At 33.8% G+C, this 25,124-nt stretch overlaps 1 protein-coding gene across 1 annotated transcript in view; it reads right to left on the bottom strand.

The window, feature by feature from the left end:
• LOC143191537 (kinesin-like protein CG14535) overlaps positions 1–25,124 on the bottom strand; it is a 660,599-nt gene that overhangs the window by 469,582 nt on the left and 165,893 nt on the right. The window contains exon 5 of the mRNA XM_076396712.1: positions 8,056–8,197. Within this exon, the coding sequence (XP_076252827.1) occupies positions 8,056–8,197 (142 nt within the window). The remainder of the gene's footprint in view (positions 1–8,055; positions 8,198–25,124) is intronic.

The following is a 25,124-nucleotide window of genomic DNA, read 5'->3' as shown; positions in this document are numbered from 1 at the left end:
CGAATGAAAATACGCGTTGCGCTACCGCGGTCGGCACTTGACATTCACTCATGGACAGCACGTGCGTGGGACATGCGCTCCCGACGAAAACTATGCCACACTGTTCATAAGGGACCCAGCTATCACATACTTAAGCCACGATCCCCAAAACATACATACGCGCCATCTCCAGCGTCTGTCTCCATCATATTTGAACCACCCTCGTATATAATTAAACTATTGTCCACCGATAGACTATCCCTCTTTTGTAACATCTACAAACGTACAAACGTACGAATTCCATTCTTGTAGAATGATTGGGGCTACCCAAGAATCAAGAACTACGATACAGTGCTTCGCTAGAAATAAACTAGTGAAAACATAAAGATCAAGAAAGATCATGTATACTTATTTTTGATACTCTGAAGTTGTTTCAGTTCTGAAAATAATATTACTTATGATACCTTATTATATGTTATATGTTCAATGGCGTAGTTTTTACTTAGAATTACACTTATTAATTTACAATTTACACTTATTAATAGCTTGTTGATTATTGAAATTTAATGGAAATTAAATTTAATTGAAGCTTACTGAGTGTTAATTCTTGAGATAGTTTGCATATATTTTAATATGTTTTAATATACAGACATTTATTATTTTAATTAGTGTTATATATCAAATACATTTCTGATCTTATATTGAAAATATTGTAAAAATAAATTTTAGTAACGTATAGTTTTTAAATAAGCTCTTTTATACTATTATAGGAGAAACATGATTAGTTTAACACATTCTGGTCGAATTTCGACCACAGGTCGATAATTAGTACAAATAATGTCATGTTTATCTAGTTATTTTACTATTAACTCTTTCAGCGATTGACAAGTTGGCGTTGTCCCGTCGTCTTATCGTTATCTTATCTTTATAGAAGACTCTAATGCACAGTACACTAACGATGTTCATTCCGCCTCGACTAAGAACGTCCGCCGTATCCATTTAAGGCGAAACAAGACGTTTATATTGTCGACTATTTTGCTCAGCCGAGTTCAAAAGCCGAACGGGGGAAATGGCGGACTTTTTAACTTTTTCCTTCGCTCCGGGTCGTGTGTCGAGAGAAGAGCGCGGATGACTCTAAAGATGTCTCCGTGAAATTGCGAGAAGCCCGAGCCGTGGAAGACGCCACCCCCTCCCGCCGTTCTCCCGACAAAAAAGGAGGACATAAACACATACTTAGGGTAATTGGCTGAGACGGTGCCCGCCTGCAGTAGACGGAGTTTAAAAAAAGCGATAAACGTAATGGTAGTACGGGCGATTTTGGATAATACCTTCAAATTGGTTGGCGAACGAGACGGGATAGTTTCAAGCAAAGATACAGATAAAAAGACTGACTGGAATTAAGTCGATATCATCGTGTCGTGTCTCCACCAACTAACATCGATTCGTGTTTTAATCCACCAGAATATATTGAAATATAATTATATACCAGGTATACTGGAAATTGCCGTTTTTTTTTTCGGCTACATAAGTTTTGAACTACATAATTTTCAAGAAAATGGAAAGATTTATTTATTGAAAATATTGACCATTTGTTTTTATACATCCTGCCCATCTTCCAAAATTTATTTAAGTGCTGCTCTGCAAGCGCGTGTTCCATTGATGCGAGAAGGGGTTAGACGGAGGAAGTAAGGTCTGGAGAGCAGGTGGAATAATATCTCCCATCCAAGTAGTTAAAAGGCTCCCTTGAACAGTTTTCTTTATAATTCCGGACTTTTTTCGATCTATGCATGGTTCAAATTGATAATTTCTTATATTAAATCACTAATAACTATTATTTCACCAGGTTTCAAAAGTTCTTAATAACTCACGCCTCCCTGGTCCTATCAAACACAAAGCATTGTCCTGCAACCAAAACGATTTGGCCTAGGAATCGATCGACCGGCTTCGTCAGATGATAATCATGATTTTTTGAGCTTAGGATTTTCAAAATGAACTCTTTTTTTAGTTACCCGTCACTATTCGATGCAGAAATGACTTCCAATCGTGCCTGAAGCAGAATTTCACAGACTATTTTTCGACTTTCCATCTGCCTGTCATTCAATTGGTGTGGCACGCATCTTCCCATCTTTTAGACTTCCCCATTGTTCGTAATCGGTCGCTAATCGTTTCTTGGGTTACATTTAACGCTTCTACCAATTGTATTTGGGTTTGAATTGGGTATTCATCCGATAACTCTCGCAAAATATTACATGTATGACTTTCTGATACACCTGGTAAATTATATATAGCAAATTTGACTCACTACTACAAAAGATTTAGATTGCAATGTAAATTCAAAGAGCTTTCAACAATCATAAAATTTGCATGCAAGGGATAGAGAAAATAATATGAATACAATACAGGATACCTTGTTGCATGTTGACAACACTACTTCCATGCAAATAATGCAACTAAATGCTTATATTGTAAAATATTGTAGGTTATGTCAGTTTTGTTGTGTGATATCTCAAATGTTGTTTAACCTTTTAATATACTATCAATACGATCAACAGAAGTGACAGCATACATAACACATCATTCATCATAACTGACATAATCATCTGGATCCTATCTAAACTGATGATATAGACACAACCTTGATACTGTTAAATTATTTGAACTGCTATTATTATTGATCTAGGATTATTGAACTGCTAAAAACGAACTTTTAAAGTTGTTTTGTGCAGTATTATAAACTATGTAGTGTAGTTTAAACACCGCATAATAAGCTATACTCATATTGAGCAGTTAAAGAAGCTTCGAACCATAAACATCCATCTTTAACAACAATTGTCAAGCAAAACCCGCATAGAAACAACAGAACACCCAGTGACAGCATACACAACACATCATCCATCATAACCGATGTAATAATCTGGATCCTATCTAAACTGATGATATAGACACAACCTTGATACTGTTAAATTATTTGATCTGCTATTATTATTGATCTATGATTATTAAACTGCTAAAAACAAACTTTTGAAGTTGTTTTATGCAGTATTATAAACTATGTGGTGTAGTTTAAACACCTCTTAATAAGCTATACTCATATTGAGTAGTTAAAGAAGTTTCGAAGCATGAACATCCATCTTTAACAACAATTGTCAAGCAAAACCCGCATAGAAACAACATTCACATGCAGAAATCATTGTTATTTTTTTTTGCTTTAAACTCATTGTAACTATGAATACCCATAAGATGAGCATATTACATCATTGTATTTTTCAATATGTAGTAATACTGAAACGATAACACTGTTAGTGCAAAGCACACATTAGTTAATCTGACTGGTTAATTGAAAAGTCCCCGGCCTGACACATAGATGGCGTTAGTAAAATTAAATCCATATGATTTTTAGTTAGCACTAATCCTCAAAAGACGCGTGTATAAATTTGACAACTGTCGGATAATTTGAGTGAAGCAACTTCTGTTATTGTGAAAAAAATGGATAAAAAGTAATTTCGCGTGTTGATAAAATATTGCTTTTTGAAGGGAAAAAATACAGTTGTACAAGACAAAATACAAAAAACTTGGCGGTGAAAGCCGAAGACTGTGAACGCAGTGGACGCCCAAAAGAGATTGTTGCCGACGAAAACATTAAAAAATTCGCAAAATGAATTCGCATGACCGTAAATTCAAATTGAATGAAATAGCAGACACTCTAAAGATATCAACTGAACGTGTACACCATATCATTCACGAATATTTGGGTATGAGAAAGCTGTGTGCCAAGTGGGTGCCACGTGACCAAAAACAATGACGAGTTGATGTTTGAAGATGATCAATAGTAATAAACCCGAGTTTTTGCATCGGTATGTGACAATGGATAAATCATGGCCCTATCGTTTCACTCCGAAGTCCAATCGACAGTCATTCGAGTGGACTGCACACGATGAACCCGCTCCAAAGCGTGGGAAAAGGCAACAGTGGGCTGGCAAGGTTATGGTGTCTATATTTTGGGGTGCACATGGAATAATTTTCATTGACTACCTTAATAAAGAAAGAACCATCAACAGCGATTACATAGCATTATTGGATCGTTTGAAGAACGAAATCGCCGAAAAACGGCCGCATTTTAAGAAAAAGAAAGTACTTTTACACCAAGACAATGCACCGTGTCACACGTCAGTGAAAACGATGACAAAAATCCATGAATTGGGCTTCGAATTGCTTCCTTATCCACCGCATTCTCCAGATTTAGCCACCAGCGACTATTTCCTTTTCTCCGATCACAAAATAATGTTCACTGGGAAGACATTTTTGTCGAATGAAGAAGTGATCGCCGACACTGAGGCCTATTTAGAGGCAAAGGACAAATCGTACTACAAAAATGGCATCGAAAAGTTGGAGACAATGTATCACCCTTCAAGAGAATTATGTTGAATAAAAAAAAATAATTTCTCCAAAAAAATGTGTGTTACTATGGTAGGCCAGGGACTTTTCAAGTTACCTGTTAAATAAAAAACTGGAACATGTTGAAACACTAGTGAAATAATGGTAAATTCCATTAGATGACCGTTGTATTTCTTAAATGTCACCCTCCTCCTCCTCCTAGCCATCACAATCCAGTCGCCCAACACCCCGTTCGGGGTATAGTTGATATATTTCCATTCTCTCCCTTGTCGCGTCTAAGTGCTTAATGGTCCATTCCTCGCGCTCCAATGAATATCTTATAAATCAAGTGGTTCTAAGTATTTTTCGCTTTTCTTTTCCGTAATTGCTTTTTTATTTTTGACGACAATATCGCCCTCTTTCGGGGTAATTTGGTCTTATTTTGTGGGACGTAAAAGTTGTGTCGATGGGGATTAATCATTTTTTAACCGCTACTATCCGAGGGTAATATTAAACGTTATATATGGCAGGTTATTCAGTGAGTTGAGTTCGCCGAGTGTCATCTATTTGTCAACAATACTATTAAAAGTTCCATAATTCCATGTTAATATTTCATCTTTCATGAAAACATGCTTTGCTGACAATAAAACAAGTGCAAATTTAAAAAGAGTTAAAAAATCACTATGGATAGGATCTGGATCTTCATGACCATTACCCTAAATCAAAATAACAGGCTAAGAAGAGATGTAAGCCCAGCTCTGAACTGCATTCCCGTTCAAAAAGGGTCAACATCTCATTTTAACTTATGAGAACCCCATTAACATATTTATTATTATTATTAATATTTTTCTTAATGTACAACATTTTCGCTCGCGCAGTATTGCAAAAATCTTCAAACTTTTGTCTTTTTAATTTGACGAACTATATGTACTTAATCTAGAAAATGAAGTAATTCTGTATTTTTAATTTCAGCTTACATGTTTCCTACAGAACTTTTGACTTCCTTGACTACAGTTATTCCTAGGTCTCCATTACATACATCATTGATTATTGTTTGTTCTAATTTATCACTTTACAACTAGATGCCTAGGAAAGGTTTGTAGATGCTTTTTAGTATGCTATTCTCCTCTAGGTATATCACAAGCATAGAGCAGACTTTTTTATTAATCTCTTAGAACTTCAACAATCTGCCCGGGGGCAATAAGTATTATTATATGATTTCTTTTATATAATATAACTATCCTGACATGTAGAAGATCGCTTCAGTAAGTAATCTGCTGTACAACTTATATTCTAGATCTTATTCTAGATAATATTCTGACTTATTTTAAAGTATATCCTAACTTATTCTAAAAACTATTCTACCTTATTGTAGAGATTATTAAATATCACTATATGTGTCTATTAATCAGTTCGTATGGTAGCTTGCATTTGAGGCTATGCACTACACTGTTAACGCGCGCATTTAACTGTTTGGCGAGTGTATTGGGATGCACTAATAGTATTTCAGAGTGCGAGTATAACACTTCGAATCACACTCGTTATGGGTTCTAAGAGGATATAGCGCTGAATCAGATTATTGGACACGTTATATGGGGTATCGAGGATGACTCGCAGCACTAGAACCTCTGGAGGATAGCTTTGTTAGATTTGCTAGTTGTACCCCATAGTTCAATACCTTTAGTATCTAATTATTAATTTAGATTTATGCCCTATCAACCAATACATTTGGTTTAATTTAAGCCCAAGCTGATGCGTTTTGTCACTATATGTTTTTTTCCATGTCAAACGTCGAATCAAAATGCATTCCCAGATATTTAACGTTGTCTGCTTGCGGAAGATAATTATTATTCAATTTTACTGAGGGACATGTTCTTTTACAAAGAGTGAATGACACATGGGTAGATTTTATATCATTTGCTCTAAGCCTCGTTTTCAACCACAATTCAAATTTGTTAAAATGAAGATAAAGATTTCTTGTGGCTGATGTGGCATATGTTGCAACAGTAGTGTTTCTTGAGGTGAGTAGGTCAACTGTATACAATAGATATAACAATGGGTCAAGACCACTGCCCTGCAGAACATCTGAATATATTGGGTGCAGGTTAGTGTATTCGTCATCCTGTTTGACGATAAAATGTCTGTCTGTGAGGTACGATTTCAGCATTTGAAAGTGCGTATGGGGTAGAAGCTTATTCAATTTAACATGCAGTCCAGTGTGCCACATATTGGTGAAAGCCTGAGATATATCGACAAATGCAGAGGAGCAACATTTTTTATCGTTTAGGTTAATTTGGTTGACTAATCTATATATTTGTTCTGTTGTTCCGTGTTTATTACGGAAGCCAAATTGATGGTCTGGAATAATATTTCTCCCCACTGCGATTATTTTGAGTCTCTTAACATATAGTTTTTCGAAAAGTTTAGAGATCACAGATAACAGGCTTTTAGGACGACAAGAGGAGACGTGTTCTGATTTATTTTCCAGGTTTAAGAAACATAATGATTTGAGCCACTTTTTAAGTGCTAGGAAAGTAATAAAGTCTTAGTATGGCATTAAAGATGAATGTTATTAATTTGATGCACTGAGATTCTCAGAGCTCTTTTAAGATTCTTCCAGTAATTAGGTCCAAACCAGGAGATTTTTTAGCAGCATAGAGCAGGTGAAGAACATTCAATACCTGTTCTTCTAAGGACCTGGTCGACTGTTGAGTGTTTTTCTTTGAATCCCAATCTAAAGTCCGCAATAAAGCAACTTTGATTCATTTTTTGAGTAATATTGAGTAATACTAAATAATTTTTAATGAGAAAAACGTCCGTATTACTAAATATTAATCTTCTCAGTAGTCTCTCCTATCTTGATAACGTCCATCGTATTTCAGAGTTAAGGGATTCTGATATTCTGGCCTAGGAAATTTGGAAAAACGATTGCTTGCATATTTCCACGATTTCCTCTACGAAGATGTCGTCAAGAGAATTTTTCAAAATTGTCATTATTTTGAGAGTTTAGTTTTGTGTATATGTCACAAAATTGTATTATTATTTTTGTATTGTTTGGTCCCGGCACCGAATTCAAACTGATCAGTTGGTAGTAGTTAAAATAATATTGTAAATAAATAGATTTAGGCAGGTATTAAGCTAAATCGTGTGTATATAGTAGAATGTAAAGTACGTGTAGTAGATAGGTTAAAAAAGGTTTTTGTTTATTTTTATTTATTTATTACAACGATTATTATGTACATATCATATTTTAAAACGTTGTTTTGTGTTAAAAATCTAAGTTTGATTATTTATTAATTTTCAGTGAGTTCCTTATTTACTTTCGGAAGTCAACTTTTTTGTTAAAAATATCTGCAAGAGTAAATTATTTTTGCATTTCGTTTTATGGAGGCCTGAGATTAATTTCTGTCTCAGTCCTACTTTTAAAGAAACTAGTATACTTTTACGCCTGAAGTTATTAATTGTTATTAAACTTAAAATAGCTTATAAATGTAGTCATATCTAGTAACTATTTATGCGTATTGTGTCAGCCAATTGAAATCAATTGAAGCCCGGTCCGGGTTACGAATCGACAGTCTATCGGACAAAGTGCACACGCAACAACGAGCCACCATGCAGACGAGGCGGCGATAACGTCATCGACCGATACCGTGTACCGCCGGTCGGTCGCGGTCCGCAAAACGGAAAAGTCCAAATAATTACCTTCGATATCAATCTGGGATTGATCCAGGCGGTTCTGACGTCGTTATCCAGCATCCGGAAAGAAGCCTTTGAGATAAGCCTCTGGTCCTGTCCAGATGTCGAGGCGTTTTTACCCTCCGGCTCGTCCTCTTTGGCATTCGATCTGGAACAGAGATAAATGGAGATGGTTCGTATTCGATAAACGAAATGGAAATTTGTCCCGAAAGGAAAAAATGTATCCACTTAAAATATTACGATCGGCCATACATAAGCCGGTTAGGAAAACGGAATTCATTTTTCTTCCAGAAAACAAGTAATTTGCATTAATTTTTTTATTACGTCTATATTATATTTATAGGTAACAGGTCAAATGAAAAGTCCCCGGCCTACTATACTAAATCATATTATTTTGGTCAAATTAGTTTCTTTTTATTGAAAATGATTCCCTTTAGGAGTAATACACCGATTATAGCGGCCCTCCAACCGTTCGATACCATTTTTGTAGTACGATTTGTCCTTTTCTCTCTTCCCAACGAGCATACTTTTGAAATCAGAGCAGAAAATAGTGGGGGGGGGTTGCAGATCTGAAGAATACGGTGTATGAGGACGCAATTCGAAGCCCAATTCATCGTCACCTCGTCAGACACATTGAAGAAGAATTTGAGAAATCGTATTCTAGTGTGTGAATGATTTATGTTCATTAGATATGTGTGGAACTGTTCAGAATATACATGAGTATTTGGTTAAAATGTGCGAGGAGAGAAAAAATACCAACTCTTTTGCGGATATGGCATATTAAGTGATTAATTTTATCAAGAATGGTGTACACAGGTAGTAGCACAAGAAATAAAAATACAGTGACATCAAAATTACTTGATAAGGAAATACACCATCGGGAGAAAAAAGATCTAAACGTAAGAAGGTAAATATGCTCTCTGAAGAAAGTAATATATTACTTGGATATGCAAATGTAGATTAGGCCTCCAGGGGGTACCAGTACATAACAAAATTCGCTTAGAACTCAAACTCAAAAGAGTTAAGTGTAAATATAATAAAAAAAGTATAACCTATAGGTTATTGTAGCTGTATAATTAACTGTAGCTTTAATTATCACTACATAGTATAAAACAAAGTCGCCTTTTCTGTCCCTATATCCCTATGTGCGCTTAAATCTTTAAAACTACGCAACGGATTTTGATGCGGTTTTTTTCAATAAATAGAGTGATTCAAGAGGAAGGCTTATATGTATAATACATGCATAATATACTAAGGCAACATTGCTAATTTTAGAGGTTTCTAACGTGATGTCGTAAATTAACCTATTTTTTTAGGCTTATTTAGAAATTAGCAAAAACGCTGCCTAACCCTACGAGTTAGATGAAATTAAGATACTACAGTATTGTACACTATAAAAAGGTCTACAAAAAAGTCCGCGATGGTATATGTTTATCTTTTAGGGATAACCCACCTTAACCATTTTTATTGTTTACTTTTTACGTGAGAAAATGGCTTATTTACGAAGCTATTTTAAGCAATACGGCATTAATCCTTATCGAATTAAGTACCCTAAATACAGTGTGCAATTAATATAGATCAATATGGTTCCTTACAGCATGTAAATTAAACAAATATTTTCGGAGATATTACAAATTTAAAATTTGCGTTTAAAAATGTGTAATGTAATAAAAATTGTATGAATTTAGATATTCCAAAGATAGCAGGAAATCTTCATAGTAAGTATAGGGGAAGAGGAATTGTTTTACTCCAAATTTAATGCGTGCAGGCCAAGGGCAGTAATGAATGAACCAAAAATACTGGATCGATTTTAATCATGTTTTCATTGAGTGACATAGGCATATATATTTTATGCCCGTGCAAAGTCGGAGCGGGCCGCTATGTTTTTATATACAACGTTCATATTTTTTCTGTAGTGTATTTAATTTAGTATCAGCATTGCACCCGTGCGAAGCCGGGGCGGGTCGCTAGTTCGATAATATATGCATTAAATGTTCTATAATATTAAAATAAACTATATATAAAATTGACAACATTTTTGTTTCATTCTTTCATATAAAAATTAGAAATTTGTTATATATCAGAGCCAAAATAAACTAAAACCCATAGCTGGTGTGGCAACATTGCGACGTTTTGACGTCATAAATTTTAATGACGTATGTTCACACCAACTTTGGATGGACTATAATTTGTTACTCGTACCGACTTAAAAATATATATATGTTTAATCTTTTAAAGTCTCCTTTTTACCAACCGCCCTATCGCCTTTACCACTGCACCAAGCCGGCTCAAAATAATACTGTAAATAGATAAGTAGGTTTAACTAAATATATATAGTAGCTATATAGTAACTAATATATATAGCTTTATATAGTAGAACATAAAATACGCGTAGTAGATAGGTTAAATAAGATTTTTGTTTATATTTATTTAGTTATTATAACGTTATGCACATATTCTTATTTTAAAACGTTTTTCTTTGTAATAAAAATCTAAGTTTGATCATTTTTAACATTTTAGTGAGTTCCTTTTTTGAGTTTTAGTCATCTGGTGATAAAATGTAAAAAAAAGAAAAAAATATATTTCTAGAATTAGACCGTTAACGATTCAGATCACATTAAACAAAAAATTAAAACATATCAAATACTTTTATGCTCCTCCAAGACACACACAAACGGATTCCTAAAAAATTCATCAACCGAAAAAGCCCCATCTTCCGGATAATAAGAAAACAGAAAACCCAAAACAAAGCGTATTCGCTGTCGAATGGTTTAATAAAAAACATTCCCCCGGAATATTACGGTCTCGGCGCGACCATAAACAATTATTTTATGTTCTTTGGTGTTAAATTTCGTTTTTTATGTTTTAAAAACGCTCAGATTAAACGATCCATGAAACCAGGAAGAATATACGTCATCAAAAATTTAGTAACATTACCAAAAGGCACATATGAATTTATGGCCCCCCCGGCTCTGGCCTTTAACGCGATTAAAGGAGGGGTTGGTTAGTTGTGCGAATTTCTCGGAAAAAAATGAAGATCTAATAGCCGCTTTCGGTGATTCGACAGATAAAAAATATGTGTTCTCGAGAAACGGCCGCTCCTAGTCTTTTTACTACCAGGATTACACATTACTTAGTATTGTTTATTTTTTTGCCAATATCGATTCAACTATACTTTTTAATTTAATTTAATTTTATGTAAAATGTTACTTAATTTAAGTTTTTCTTAATTGTATCACAACTATAGCGATTTATAATATTTCTTGTTTTATATATTTAATATGTCCCAGGCATTCGGAAGATGGCGGAAATTATAATGATCCCAAAACCTGGAAAGACACCAAACGAAATAAAAGCCTATAGACCAGACCTATATCACTGCTGCCAGTAATATCTAAGGTTTTCAAAAAACTCCTGTTGAATAGAATAAAACTGATCATAGAGAGAAAAAACGTAATTCCAACACACCAATTTGGGTTTATTAACAAGCATTTAACAATTAACCAGCTCCACAGAATAACAGATGTTATTGAAAAAGCCTACGAAAGTAAAAAAAGTATGCTCAGTTATATTCTTAGACGTAGCACAAGCCTTCGATAAGGTTTGGCATGAATCGTACATTACAAATAGAATATTTATAAAAAAGCAGATGTATCACAAGGAAGTGTACTGGGGCCAATGTTTTATCTACTCTACACTTGATGTGATATACCAAAAATGGAGAATATTACGATGGCTACATTTGCTTATGATACTGCGATTATAGCTATGGAAAACAATACTGAAGAAGCCTCACGAAATTTATGACAGACAAGTAACAATATGAATAATTGGACACAAACTTGGAAAATAAAGAGTATGAAAGAAAATCTGTGCATGTGCAGTTCACCTACAATCAGACAGTACAAGCACCAATAACATTAAATAATACTATCATTCCATATAGCAACAACGCTAAATATCTCGAAATGAATCTTGATGCAAAACTTCGCTGGAAGGAACATATAAAGAAGAAAAGAAAAGAACTGGAATTGAAATATATGAAAATATATTGGCTAATTGGAAGAAAATAACAATTATCAGAACATAATAAATTGTTATTAATTTTGTTAAGCAAATACTGAAACCTATATGGACATACGGAGTTCAATTATGGGGATGTTCTACAAGGAGTAACATAAAGAAAATACAAGTTTTTCAGGACAAAGTCCTGAGAGGTATTGTGGGCGCCCCCAAATCCTCTAGGACTGATTACCTACATCGAGACCTACGATAAGGTTTGGCATGAAGGTCAAGGCTCAAGATACAGTCAGTCAAGAAATGAAGAGAAATGCAAGGGGGCGCGAGGAAAGACTTCATTCTCATGAGAATGTTGAAGTATTGCAGCTTTTGGATACCACCAGAACAGGACATAGACGGTAAAGAATCAAACCGTCTGATCTGTTGTGTATGTACTATTATATACTAGTATATAACATTATTTCACCAGAGACTGAGATAGGGCCGATGGGTCCTCCTAGTTATATAATTAGATTTAAGTTAACATAAAGACAAATTGTAGGTTAGTTGGAAATGACTAGTAATAATGTAATAATTAAATAATAATTTAAAAAAAACCTTCGCCAGCTCGGTTGGCGCAGTGCCAAAGGCGACAGGACGGCCCACCACTGGGATAGTCGCGAGATCATATCCTACTGGGTCATGGTCGTATATTTACGTTTGTGATTGTTTAATATTTGTGATTGTCCTAGGCGAGAGTGTAAAATCTGATAAGGAAAATGATACCAGTCACGCCAGTGTCCAAGCTGGGACCGGACATCTTCTGGGATGATTTCTAAGTTGGTTACTCGCCAGTCGGTAGGCTTAATGTCGAGGACCATGATTCGAAGCCATTCTCATCATCATCAAAAATCAAAAAGGCGAGTACGAAGGTACAGACGATACTCAAAAATATTTTTTACAAGGATAAGCTCTGTCCAGACGGGACAACAATCACGTACAGCTGTTTGGATGTTTCTTTACGAAAGAGGTGTTATATATACCTGCTTCTGATGACGAAATAAGATATATTTTCAACTGAACTTCGAAACTAGGAAGAGTAATACTTAAGAAAGCTTTTATATTTAACCATTAAAACTATGATTTAGTCCTTCATTTATACACATTTTATTTTCTTCAAGAATTCTTAAATTGTGTAGAACTATAAATATTTAAATAAACTGTGGGTTTGAAGCAAAACTATCATTAAAAAGCTTGTTTTAAAAGCTATTGCTCTATTGTTTTCGCAAGTTTGTGTAAATATTTCAAATGTTGTAGAAAACAGTTTAGGCGTCTAATGTATTTATATATTTAGATTAGATTTATTTTTGACAACAAAAATACTCGAAAAACGTATGCATTTTCGATCTCAATTTTCAAGATTATTTATTAATGTAATATGGTAAAAGGGACAATCTTTTGATTAAAGAAGTAATTAATAGTAAAATAATGTTGACTTTTTCGATTTTCTAAGTCTCTCGATTATTGTCCAAGCTTTTTGAATGTTAAAACTTCTTTCATTGAAGTTTAAACGAATAATATCTTAAAATATTCCCGATTAACGATAAATAAAATTATTATTGTATTCGAAATGGGCGCAATGGTTAGATAGTTTATAAACATTCATTGAAAAAATAATATATAAATATTTAGTGGTCATTAAAAATCAATGAACTTTTTAAAAATATATTAAATATATTAAAACACTCCATCCTTTCCTCTCCTCTTCCTTTAATACAGGAAGGAATTCGTACAGCTTCGTCTGTTATCGCGAATAGGAAAACAGACGAAGAATACATTTAACTGCAATAGCAATTATTATTCTCAGTGGCTAGTTTTTGACTATCGACTAGTTCGGCTGTTTTTAATAGATAGCTCGCAATGCTAGTGAACATCAGTGTTCTTATACGCGTATATCATTATACAGACAAAGAAATTTCTATTGGATAGGTATTTCCCTCTCTATAAATGATTACTAATTAGGTGCTAAGAAAAATAGTTAAGCCAGGCTACTCTATCAGTAGAAATTACCCAAGGGAGTAGCAATTACAAATATGAGGTATTTGTTTAATTAGCATTATATTTTTCAGGAGTCTTCAAGAATATTCGAATAGAAAAATGCCTAGTCAAAGGAGAGCACAGTTTATGCCACTTGATACGGTTAAATTTGTCGTCAATAACCCATTTAACTTTAATCAGTTAGTTTAAATATAGAAGGTTTTAACTTTGCCAGTTTATGTCTTCACAATCGGGTGGAAAAAGACGCTACATACTAATTTATTTCAGCTTACTTACTACATGTTTTTAATCTCTTATATTTAACACTGTTTCCCAATCAGACGAGTATACAAAGAAAAAAGAGCAAATAAACTAAACATAGCCCCTTTCACCAGACCAATGAATCTCACAGACACTAAAAGAAACAACGAGATAGCCCGATTTAAATTAAATTAAGCAAAAAAAACAACAATGAATAACGTTTCGCATGCATCGACTGCGTTCGGTGCTCTTTCAAAGCCACTTTCTCTTTTTCGACTTTTGCACAGGACGCTCGCAGGAGACGGGAAAACGTGACTGAGAATCAGACCGGATTTTTTTATCTACCAATCAAATTATAAAGCCAATTTGTCAAAATGTCTTCCGCCGAAACATATTTCGTTTTTGGACAGTGACAATCTTCGGGGGTCGAAAAACTTTAACGGCTACGTTCTGGAATTCCATTAAAGAAGTTCGAATGAAATTATCATTTAACCGATAAAACATTGATATAAAAAAACTTGATAGTGTCGTATTTGAAAATGACTCTGTTATACAATACAGAATATTATTGACAGTTCTTAATTTGTTATAAATTTTTAAGGAAACTAGCCTAGGCCCAACAGGCATTGTCATGCCTAAATATTGGCTTTTTGTCCGTACAGTAACACTATAAGATCACAATAGCATCCAACTAGTGATCTAGTTATGTTGTTTAACGAATGTAAACCATTCGAATGAACATAAACACATACAAAAAAATGCATCAAAATCGGACAAAAGAAACATATATAGCAATTTACATGTCTGTTTGTAAAAATGTAAACTTTCCTTCTCATTTTACACTAGTTAAACCAAAACTGTCAATAAAATTAGCTTTATGTTGGTACTGGTAGACCCTTGTTGTATTTGACAAATGTTGAAACAAGACACAAGAAATGTTGTCAAAACACTAGTGATAATAATTAGAAGTTACAAATTGGCAAACATTGTAAACCAAAATTCCAAAATGATGCTCATATATTTTGATGGCGTTTTGATACTGCTTAATTGAATAGATACTAGCAGACCCACCAGACTTTGACCTGTTCAAATGTCTTTTTTCATATCGAGTAATGTATAATCATTTTATCAAAGACTTTAGTTTTTGTTTGACCCCACCGACATCACAGTTTAGATTGCAAGCATATGTGAATCGCTCTGTCGAGGCCACGGAATAAATATATGTTTTAGCATAAAAGGAAGAAGAAAAGCTAGAAGAGTATGACACAAAACCAAGAATGCTACAGACAAGAGAAAATGTAATAAATTAAAGAATATAAACAGAATTTCTTCGAAACATATATTCGTGAACTAAGCCCGGAAGCACACATTATTCTCTATAGATATTTAGGGTAAATTAGATGGCTCGGTGAATATAGGTAAAACGAAATGAAACAGTGGTGTTTACATTATGTGACCGATATTTATTGAAGTAATATAAAAATGTGCAAAATACTCTCTATTTTGCACATTTATAATATATATAAAACGGACATATAAACAATATATAAAACGGATGGCGGCGATGTTACCTGGAGACGAATCAAACGATGGTCGAGTACTGAATGATCGAAATACCCTTCATTAACATCCCAGATAAACGTCTCAGGGTTGCCAGCTATTCGTTATCGGGTTCTAGTTGGCGCTGCTGGCACACCGTCCGTGTTCAACATCTGGGATTATATTTTTGGGTATTTTGTAAACCGTTATTCCACTATGTAAAATTCGACATGCCTCAAGGTCGCTACAGATATAAAGTTTGAATAAAATTCTTAATTTCAAAATAATAATTACGATAGATTTAAATTTTGAAAGTACTGATTGCATGTAATATATCTGATGCCTATTTGGAGTATTACTAGTGAATAAAAACTAGGAATTTAATGTATTCACTTCCTTTATTCCGAGAGACGCCATTTTACAGTATATATGCTTATAAAATGATCGAAATAGCAATTAAGCTATTTTCTCCAGAGGAAGTTGATATGGAACTCTTATATCTGCTCTATAACAGAATAAACAGTACTTCAAAGATTCATTATGACAAAAGATGAGATGAGTGTAAAATTACCAATGCTTACCGTTATATGATTCTACTATGAATTGCAAGATGGAGGAATTTTAATACATGAAAGATGGTTCTAATCCACATTAAGGTATATCATAACCATAAATTCATGCAACTGAAATCGATTTGAGAATATTCTATACCTAATCGGCTTAGCGAAAATTTTGCCTCACTTTTTAATTAAAAAGGGAACATCAAGACACTTGAATTTTGACACAGTTAAAGTTTATACGGAGGAAGAATTTTAATTTATTTTGGTTTCATTTTTTATATATATTTAAAAGCTATCCTTTTAAAAACTATGGGTTTATCTGGACAAAGGCTAAAGTTTAACGTGGGCTCCGAACCACGGTCCTCAGCATTAAGCCTACCGACTGGCGAGTGACCAACTTTAGATCATCCCAGAAGATCCGGTCTTATCCAGCCTCTGGTTACTGGCGTGACTGGGATCATTTTCCTTGTCGGATTTTCCACTCTGGCCTAGAACATCCACAAATTTTAAACAATAACAAACATAAATTTACGACCATGCCCCAGCAGGATTCGAACCCGCGGCTATCGCAACAGTAGGAGGACCATCCCATCGCCTTTACAACTGCGCCACCAAGTCGGCTTTGGTTTTATTTTACATTATTTGTAGGGACAAGAAATTAATGTGTCCCTTTTATCGGAAGGTATATTTAGCTGTGAAAACAAAACACGACATATCCGAAAATTGTTGCAGAAACTATCCGAAAACAAAGTAGTAACCAAACATGGAAGGTTATAATATATTAGTTTGTGCACCAAGAGTTAAAATGAATGTTGTAAAGAATATTAGCAACTATAAAATAGTAGTAGAAAAAGCTAGTGAGCCATCTGTAATGGTGATATTCCATAATGTTAACTAAAAGGACAAAAAAATAAATAAATTTCAAATAAATAAATTAACAGACAGGTAACAAATTTTGTGACAGCTACTTTATTAAAGACTAAATAGTGGAAAAAAAATAAGCAAAGAACAATGTAATTTTATTTAAAAATGTAGAGTAAGAAATTATTATTTTATCATTAAGCCTGTTTTTTAGACGATAAAAATTATAGTAATACATAAATGAAGTAATGAAAATATGTAGATAAAATAAAATTAATTACATAATTTGCCTAGGTTGGAAGACATGAGACAAATAGAAGAAATTAGGAAATATTATCAGTCATTTGGTAAATATTTTAAACCTCTGATAAATATTAAAATCTTAAGCGATTAATGTAATGAAAAATGTAAATATCTAATAATTTAGTCTTTTAAACATTTTATCAGTTATTTTAGTTATTTATTTATATATTGTCATATATATGTTATATAAATTAAAGTGCCTAATGGTGTTCATTATTATTTTAATTAATATACAAATATATATCAATTTATTTAATATCCCATGTTTATGATTATAACATAAAAGTAAATAAATATTATATGTACTTGTATTTGATGCTCACAAGTTGTTGTAGTTCTCAAAATTATCTTACTCATAATACTTTTCTTAAATGTTCAGTGGTGTAGTAATTAAACTTTTTTAATAATTTGTTGATTATTAAAATTTAATAACAATTTTTGTTAAAAATAGGATTGGTACGAAGACGTATCGATATTTTTAAAAATAAGTACCGATGTATTTTCTCGCGGACAACATTACTAGTTTGGGCTTTTAAAAACTATTTTTTTCTCTTTGGTTCTATAAGAAATATGGGATTACATATCCTTAACTATAATAAAAAAAAACAAAAAGTATTGGAAGATTGAGAGTAAAGAAGTAAAAAAGTGATTAAATGGAATTCCAATATAAGAGCATTTGGGCACATTTAGCAAAATCTGTAAAAATATAAATGAAAACGTCAAAACGCTGGCTTGGACGAAGAACCAAAGAATTGGTCGATTCATAAACCGTCTAAAAAGAAATTTTTAAAATATTGTATCAATGTTTCTTAATAAAGTTAACACACCTGCTAGCCGGCTTGGTTAGCGTAGTGGTAAAGCGACAGAATGGTCCTCCTGCTAATACCCTAGTCGCGAGTTCGAATCATGCTGGGACATGGTCGTGATTTTATGTTTGTGATTGTCCTAGACAAGAGTGTAAAATCACGCCAGTAGCCAGACTTTGTATAATCAGATGTCTTCTGGGATGATCTCTAAGTTGGTCACTCGCCAGTTAAATAACAGGTTCAGTACAGAAAAGCCCTAGTTGTTAAGAAGGAGACTTTAAAATAAACCTATTAGTTAAAACTGTTAAACAGTTGGAGGTTTACACTTTTAATTAAACACTCTGAAAAAGATAATCATTGAATAAAGTTAATTTGCATATTTAAAGAAAATATCCTAAGCCCTAAAATACTCCCTTATCACCGTCACAACAAAAAATCGATTCTTAAAATAAACATTCATTAAATTATACATCTCATAAAACACCGTATTTTTTATGCCCTCCATAAAAGAAACTTGATTAAAACACGTATAATAATTAGATTCATTGATTTTTCAATAAAAAATTATTTAGATTCCTTCGTTAAAGAACCAATTAAACATTACTCGGCTATTAATATATTTTATTATACCTCTACGGAGTCATAAAAATTAACCATTAAAAATAATAAGCCCAATAAATAACCCCCGGCAGAAATCGATATTTTCTTATACCTCAGTGCAAACCACCAACTAGCAAACTCACAAAATCATATATTTAATAGAATAATATCCGCAAATATTGGATATATTTAATTGATTTTCATTAATGGAGCATCCCTTCGGGCTATATATAAATTAGCTAAAGAGCATATCTAATCTACATATATAGTTAACTCGGCGTGATACTCTATACTCTACATTTAACTCTTAATCATACCCCTTCCGGATGCTAATCCCCTCTCAAAACAATCATGCTCCACTGCTAAATTGCTCTATTTATTTGAGTAAATAAATACAGCCGCCGCATGTTTACCCATTCACTGCTATCAAATCAATCAATAATACAAGTTAAGGGAGTTCGTAACATAAACATAAACATGTACATAACCGCAGGAGGAAAAATTATTTTGAAAAACAAACAAAATGATTATTAGGAATTCGGAATCCGAATTAATTTTAAGAAACTTTGATGAGCACCATTTGCCAACAGTAAAATATTTTTGAAAAAGTAGTGGCAAGCTATGTGCAGAATGGGTGGCACGTTCTTTGATTTTAATAATAACTGAAGGTTTTTTGTGCTTTTTAACCAACCGAAAAAGGAGGGAGCTCTATGTTCGGCTATATATAACAGGTCAATTGAAAAGTCCCCGACCTACCATAGTAAAACACATTTTTTTGACAAAATCAGTTTTTTTTATCCAACATTATTCCCTTTAAGGGTGTTACACTGATTATAGCGACTTTTCGACACCATTTTTGCAGTACGATTTGTCGCTTGCTTCAAAATGGGCCTCACTTCCGTCGATCACCTCTTCATTCGACGTAAATTTCTTATCAGCGAGCATTCTTTTGAGATCTGAGAACAAGATAGTCGCTATGGGCCAGATCTGAAGAATTCGGTGGATGAGGAAGCAATTGGAAGCACAATTCATGGATTTTTGACACGGTGCATTGTCTTGGTGAATCAGCACATTCTTTTTCTTCAAATGTGGCCGTTTTTTCGACGATTTCGTCCTTCAAACGGTCCAATAACGCTACGTAATAATCGCTGTGAATGGTCCTTCCTTTTTAAGGTAGTTAATGAAAATTGTTCCATGCATATCCCAAAATACAGAAGCCATAATCTTGCCAGCCAACTGTTGCGTTTTCCCATGCTTTGGAGCGGGTTCATCGTGTGAAGTTCACTCGGATGACTATCGATTGGACTTCGGAGTGAAATGATGGAGCCATGTTTCATCTATTATCACATATCGACCCAAAAACTCGGGTATATTATGCTTAATCATCTTCAAATACTGCTCCGAATCATCAACTCGTCGTTGTTTTTGGTCAAAAGTGAACTCGCGCGGCACCCACTTTGCACAGAGTTTTCTCATACATAAATATTCGTGAAGGATATGACGTACACGTTCAGCGTTAAGATTCATTCCGAGATATTTAGCGTTATTGCTATATGGAATGATAGTATTATTTAATGTTATTGGTGTTTGTACGGTCTGATCGTAGCTGCATATGCACCGACTAACTCCCATTAATCTGTTGAACATAACCGTAAAACTAAAACTGTTCATTTTTAAATATTTGGACTCTATATTTAATAAATTATTTTTATGTACAAATTTTAGCTATATCTATTGAATTGGTTTTTAGCATATTTTCACACCTGAGATTAAATGCGAAACTATTTATTTTTCTTATCCCTATTTCTAGGCATAAAAGCAACAAAAGTAGGTATATAGGTACGTATATCCCATGCGCAAATTTGCTGTAGACGGATGCCATTAATCCGATTGGTATTTTAATAATGAACCATTAAAAAGATCTGAAATAACATTGATAAAAGGCCCTAACAACGAATCATAGCAAAGTGTTCTTCTTGGTGTTGCCTTCGGTCGAATTTTAAACGTGAAAAACGCGCCCTTCTAAAGAATAATAGAAAAACGCTACGGATGGAAATTGGGAACGTGGCCAGGGTGAAACGAAATGAACTATAACGCCAACATGCCCGTTCCATAAGAATCCCCATTAATCAAATGGAAATATTCGAGAGATCAAATTGCGGCCCTCCCCTCTAAGCAGTCTCGAAAAAAACAATAAAACAATTTTAAATTTTAGTCACGTAAGAATACGTTTCTTACGATAAATCATCTGCAATCTTATATCGACCATTTTCCACGTCCCCTCCACCGCCCCCCTGGAAATCCGCCCCATAAACGGCGAAGAAAAGACCCCTGGTAAGTTTGAAAATTGTTTTCATCAATAACGTCCATCAAAAACAAAATTGCGTTACTATTTTTACAATAAAAAAATTACCGCATCTCTAAAACTATTAATCTACACTAACGAATTGTTGTTTATCTATAACCAAACATCATCTAATTCATAATTCCGCCAAATTCCCCACTATATACATATAAAATAAACAAATCTTTATATTGTCACTATAATTACACCTAATATCTTACAACAATATTGGAATATATAGCAGCAGCCCTCTGGTCTCCATTAACCCTCACTTCAATACTGCAACGTTACAGAAAACTTTATAACATCCCCTACGGATTCTTCCTGCAGTATAGCAGTGCCCTCTGTTACCGACACGCCGAATCACAGCGAGTAGGCACGAAGAACAGGACATCGATTTTTATTTATATTGTGGGAGGTGGGAAGATATAAGCGATGCTGTATAGAGGGCGCCACCGACGCGTTGATAAAGTTTCAAAGTTCAATTGTCGTAAATTAATTTAATTGCATTGTTAGCTATAGTACAATAAATATTTTTGTTTAGATTTTTTATTTTTTATATAATTAGAGCGTTCCATAATTAATATTTTTCTATTATCAAAAATTGTGGTTTTAAAATTAGATGCTTTTTCATTGCGTTTTAAAAACCTCAAAAAAAATGCGTTTTTCTCTGTTGATAGCAGGTGTTCACCTAATTTTGGTCTAAGGATAATCTGACTACCTGACTTAATTTTCATATGGCGCCAATAGACCACCAACATCTGTTTTAATGAGACTAACCTTCCCCATCAACTTATTTCTATTGTTTAACTAAAACTTTGTGTCTAATATTTCATATTTTGCAGTGAATCATTTAAGTATTCAAGCACTACAGTCTTACTATTAAACACTGAATGAAACTGAAAGGCTGAATATCTCCAATATTGTTTACATACAAATATATAAGTACATGGTAGTTAAACATATAGCTTTCAAATAGATGATGTTACCAATATTTAATAATGGTCTATTGAAATATCAATATATTATATAAATGGTGAACAGTTATTTTGAAATATTATTGTGGTAGTCTAGTCAAAAAGAAAACTCAACTAGAAATTAAGGATTATTTATTAATAAACTCTATTAGTTTTATTAGGAAAAATAAATGTAAGAGTGCCATTTTCAGTTTAGACAATCGATAGTTAACACACAGTTAACAAACGTACAGAAATTCACATAAATATTTAGTGAACATGCTGAAAATCCAAAGAAAACTTAAACAACTTTTAGGCACTGTATAACTGGAACATAATCATGACATAGGGCTCTATGTATAAGACTAATAATGTTGAAAGATAACATAAAATAAAAGTCAAAGGAAAAATTAGTTTGTTTGGACATATGGAAAGAAATATTGTCTAATTGGAAATTAACAGTGTAGTTATTGACCTGAATAGTGCCTCTGAAACTGAAAGTGACTGAATGAAACTTTCTGGATGTGGGACTGTCATTCAATACTGACAATTAACAAGACATGGTGATGATAGTGGAAACAATTAAAGGTAAGTATAGAATCAGGAGATAATTAATACTATTTTGCAGATATGGTAAATGCATTAGGGAGATATATGCCTTCTAACGAAAGTAACATACGTTACTTGGATATAAAATTATAAATTACATCGATTAGGCCTCCAGGGTATACCATAGGTGATTTAGAAAATAGTGTAATGTATATATAATAAAATAACTCTAACCTACAAATTATTGTAGTCGTATAATTAATAAGTCAATTGAAAAGTCCCCGGCCTGACACATAGATGGCATTAGTAGAATTAAATCCATATGTTTTTTAGTTAGCCCTAACCCTCAAAAGATGCGTGTATAAATTTGATAGCTGTCAGATCATCAGTTTGTGAACTATAGCATTTTGAGTGAAGCAACTTTTGTTATTGTGAAAAAAATGGATAAAAAGGAATTTCGCGTGTTGATAAAATACTGCTTTTTGAAAGGAAAAAATACAGTTGAAGCAAAAACTTGGCTTGATGCCGAGTTTCCAGACACTGCCCCAGGAAAATCAACCATCAAGGATTGGTATGCTAAGTTTAAACGTGGTCAAATGAGCATTGAAGTCGGTGAACGCAGTGGACGTCCAAAAGAGGTTGTTACCGACGAAAACATTTAAAAAATTCACAAAACGATTTTGAATGACCGTAAATTGAAATTGAATGAAATAGCAGACCGTCTAAAGATATCAACTGCACGTGTGCATCATTTCACTTCGACGTACAATTAACAGTCACCATTGGACATCACGCGATCAACCCGCTCCAAAACGTGGGAAAACGCAACAGTCGGCTGGCAAGGTTATGGCGTCTGTATTTTGGGATGCGCATGGAACAATTTTCATTGACTACACTGAAAAGGGAAGGACCGTCAACAGCGATTATTACATAGCGTTATTGGACCGTTTGAAGGACAAAATAGCCAAAAAATACCGCATTTAAAGAGAAAGAAAGTGCTGCTTCACCAAGAAAATGCACCTTGTTACAAGTCAGTGAAGACGATGGCAAAAATCCATGAATTGGGCTTCGAATTGCTTCCTCATCCATCATATTTACCAGATCTCGACCCCAGCGACTATTTCTTGTTCTCAGATCTCAAAAGAATGCTCGCTGGGAAGACATTTTCGTCGAATGAAGGCCTATTTTGAAGCAAACGACAAATCGAGTCGCTATAATCAGTGTACCACCCTTGAAGGGAAATATGTTGCATAAAAAAATTAATTTTGCTAAAAAAAAATGTGTTTTACTATGGTAGGCCGGGGATTTTTCAATTTATCTGTTAATTGCAGTTTAAATCCTTGGAAAATATATGCATTACATATATATTACATTACAATGTTGTTATATAACAAAGGCAAAGTTAAATGAAGCAACACTGTTACGTTTTGACGTCATAAATTTAGATTATACTGCTATTTTGGAAAGACTATATCTATATATCAGTTGCTCATATTGTGTCATATAATGTTATTTAAGACGTGTCCCCTTTCACGTTCCCAATTAATTTCAGACCCCGCAAACGAGGGCCAGGTACGGAAAAAAGAGCACAACCCCGACTGCATCAATTGCAACTTGATATTCCTCGATATTTTACTATCGTACCCATTTTATGGACCCGAACGACGGTAGCTCATAAAGTTATATGGGCTAAATGCAACAATAAAACCTCGGTTAGGTCGGTCATACACAATGTTGCCATCGTTGCCTCTTCTTCACGGGCTATTTCTGTTGCGAATATAGCCGGATACTAACCACCGGCCGTTAATCTCGACGGGGAACGATTCGATTTCGCTGCATGCTCGGGTTTTACGTCGATGGAAAAGCACGGGCATCCGTGAAAGTGTCAGCGCTCGTGAAAAAAACCGATAGAAATTTGCTTTACAAACAACTTCCTGGTCTTCGGAATAACATCGAGCCCATCTTGTTTAAGCCTCAATAATTACGCGACTGGAATAAAACATGTTAAGCGCGTTTTATTGATCAAGAACTATACACTATCGTTTAAAAGTTGGAAACAATAAGGTAGAGTAAAAGGGTAATCTAGTCTGGAAATTGAAAAACTAAATTTTTTAATACTTTCAAATTTTTAGGTTCTACTCAAGATTAAATTTATTAAATGTACAAAAACAGTGAATATTCTTTCAATATAAACATAATTTAAGGCAATTGCTTCAGGAATAACTGTGACTCTAGAAATTTAAATAGTGTAAAAATAATC

Source organism: Rhynchophorus ferrugineus, unplaced genomic scaffold (assembly GCF_030347505.1).
Source record: "Rhynchophorus ferrugineus isolate W39M unplaced genomic scaffold, kcgeb_rfMv2 rfM2, whole genome shotgun sequence".
Classification (NCBI taxonomy): Eukaryota; Metazoa; Arthropoda; class Insecta; order Coleoptera; family Curculionidae; genus Rhynchophorus; species Rhynchophorus ferrugineus.
The sequence above is the reverse complement of the archived record's forward strand: the minus strand, read 5'-3'. Positions and strand labels throughout refer to the sequence as shown.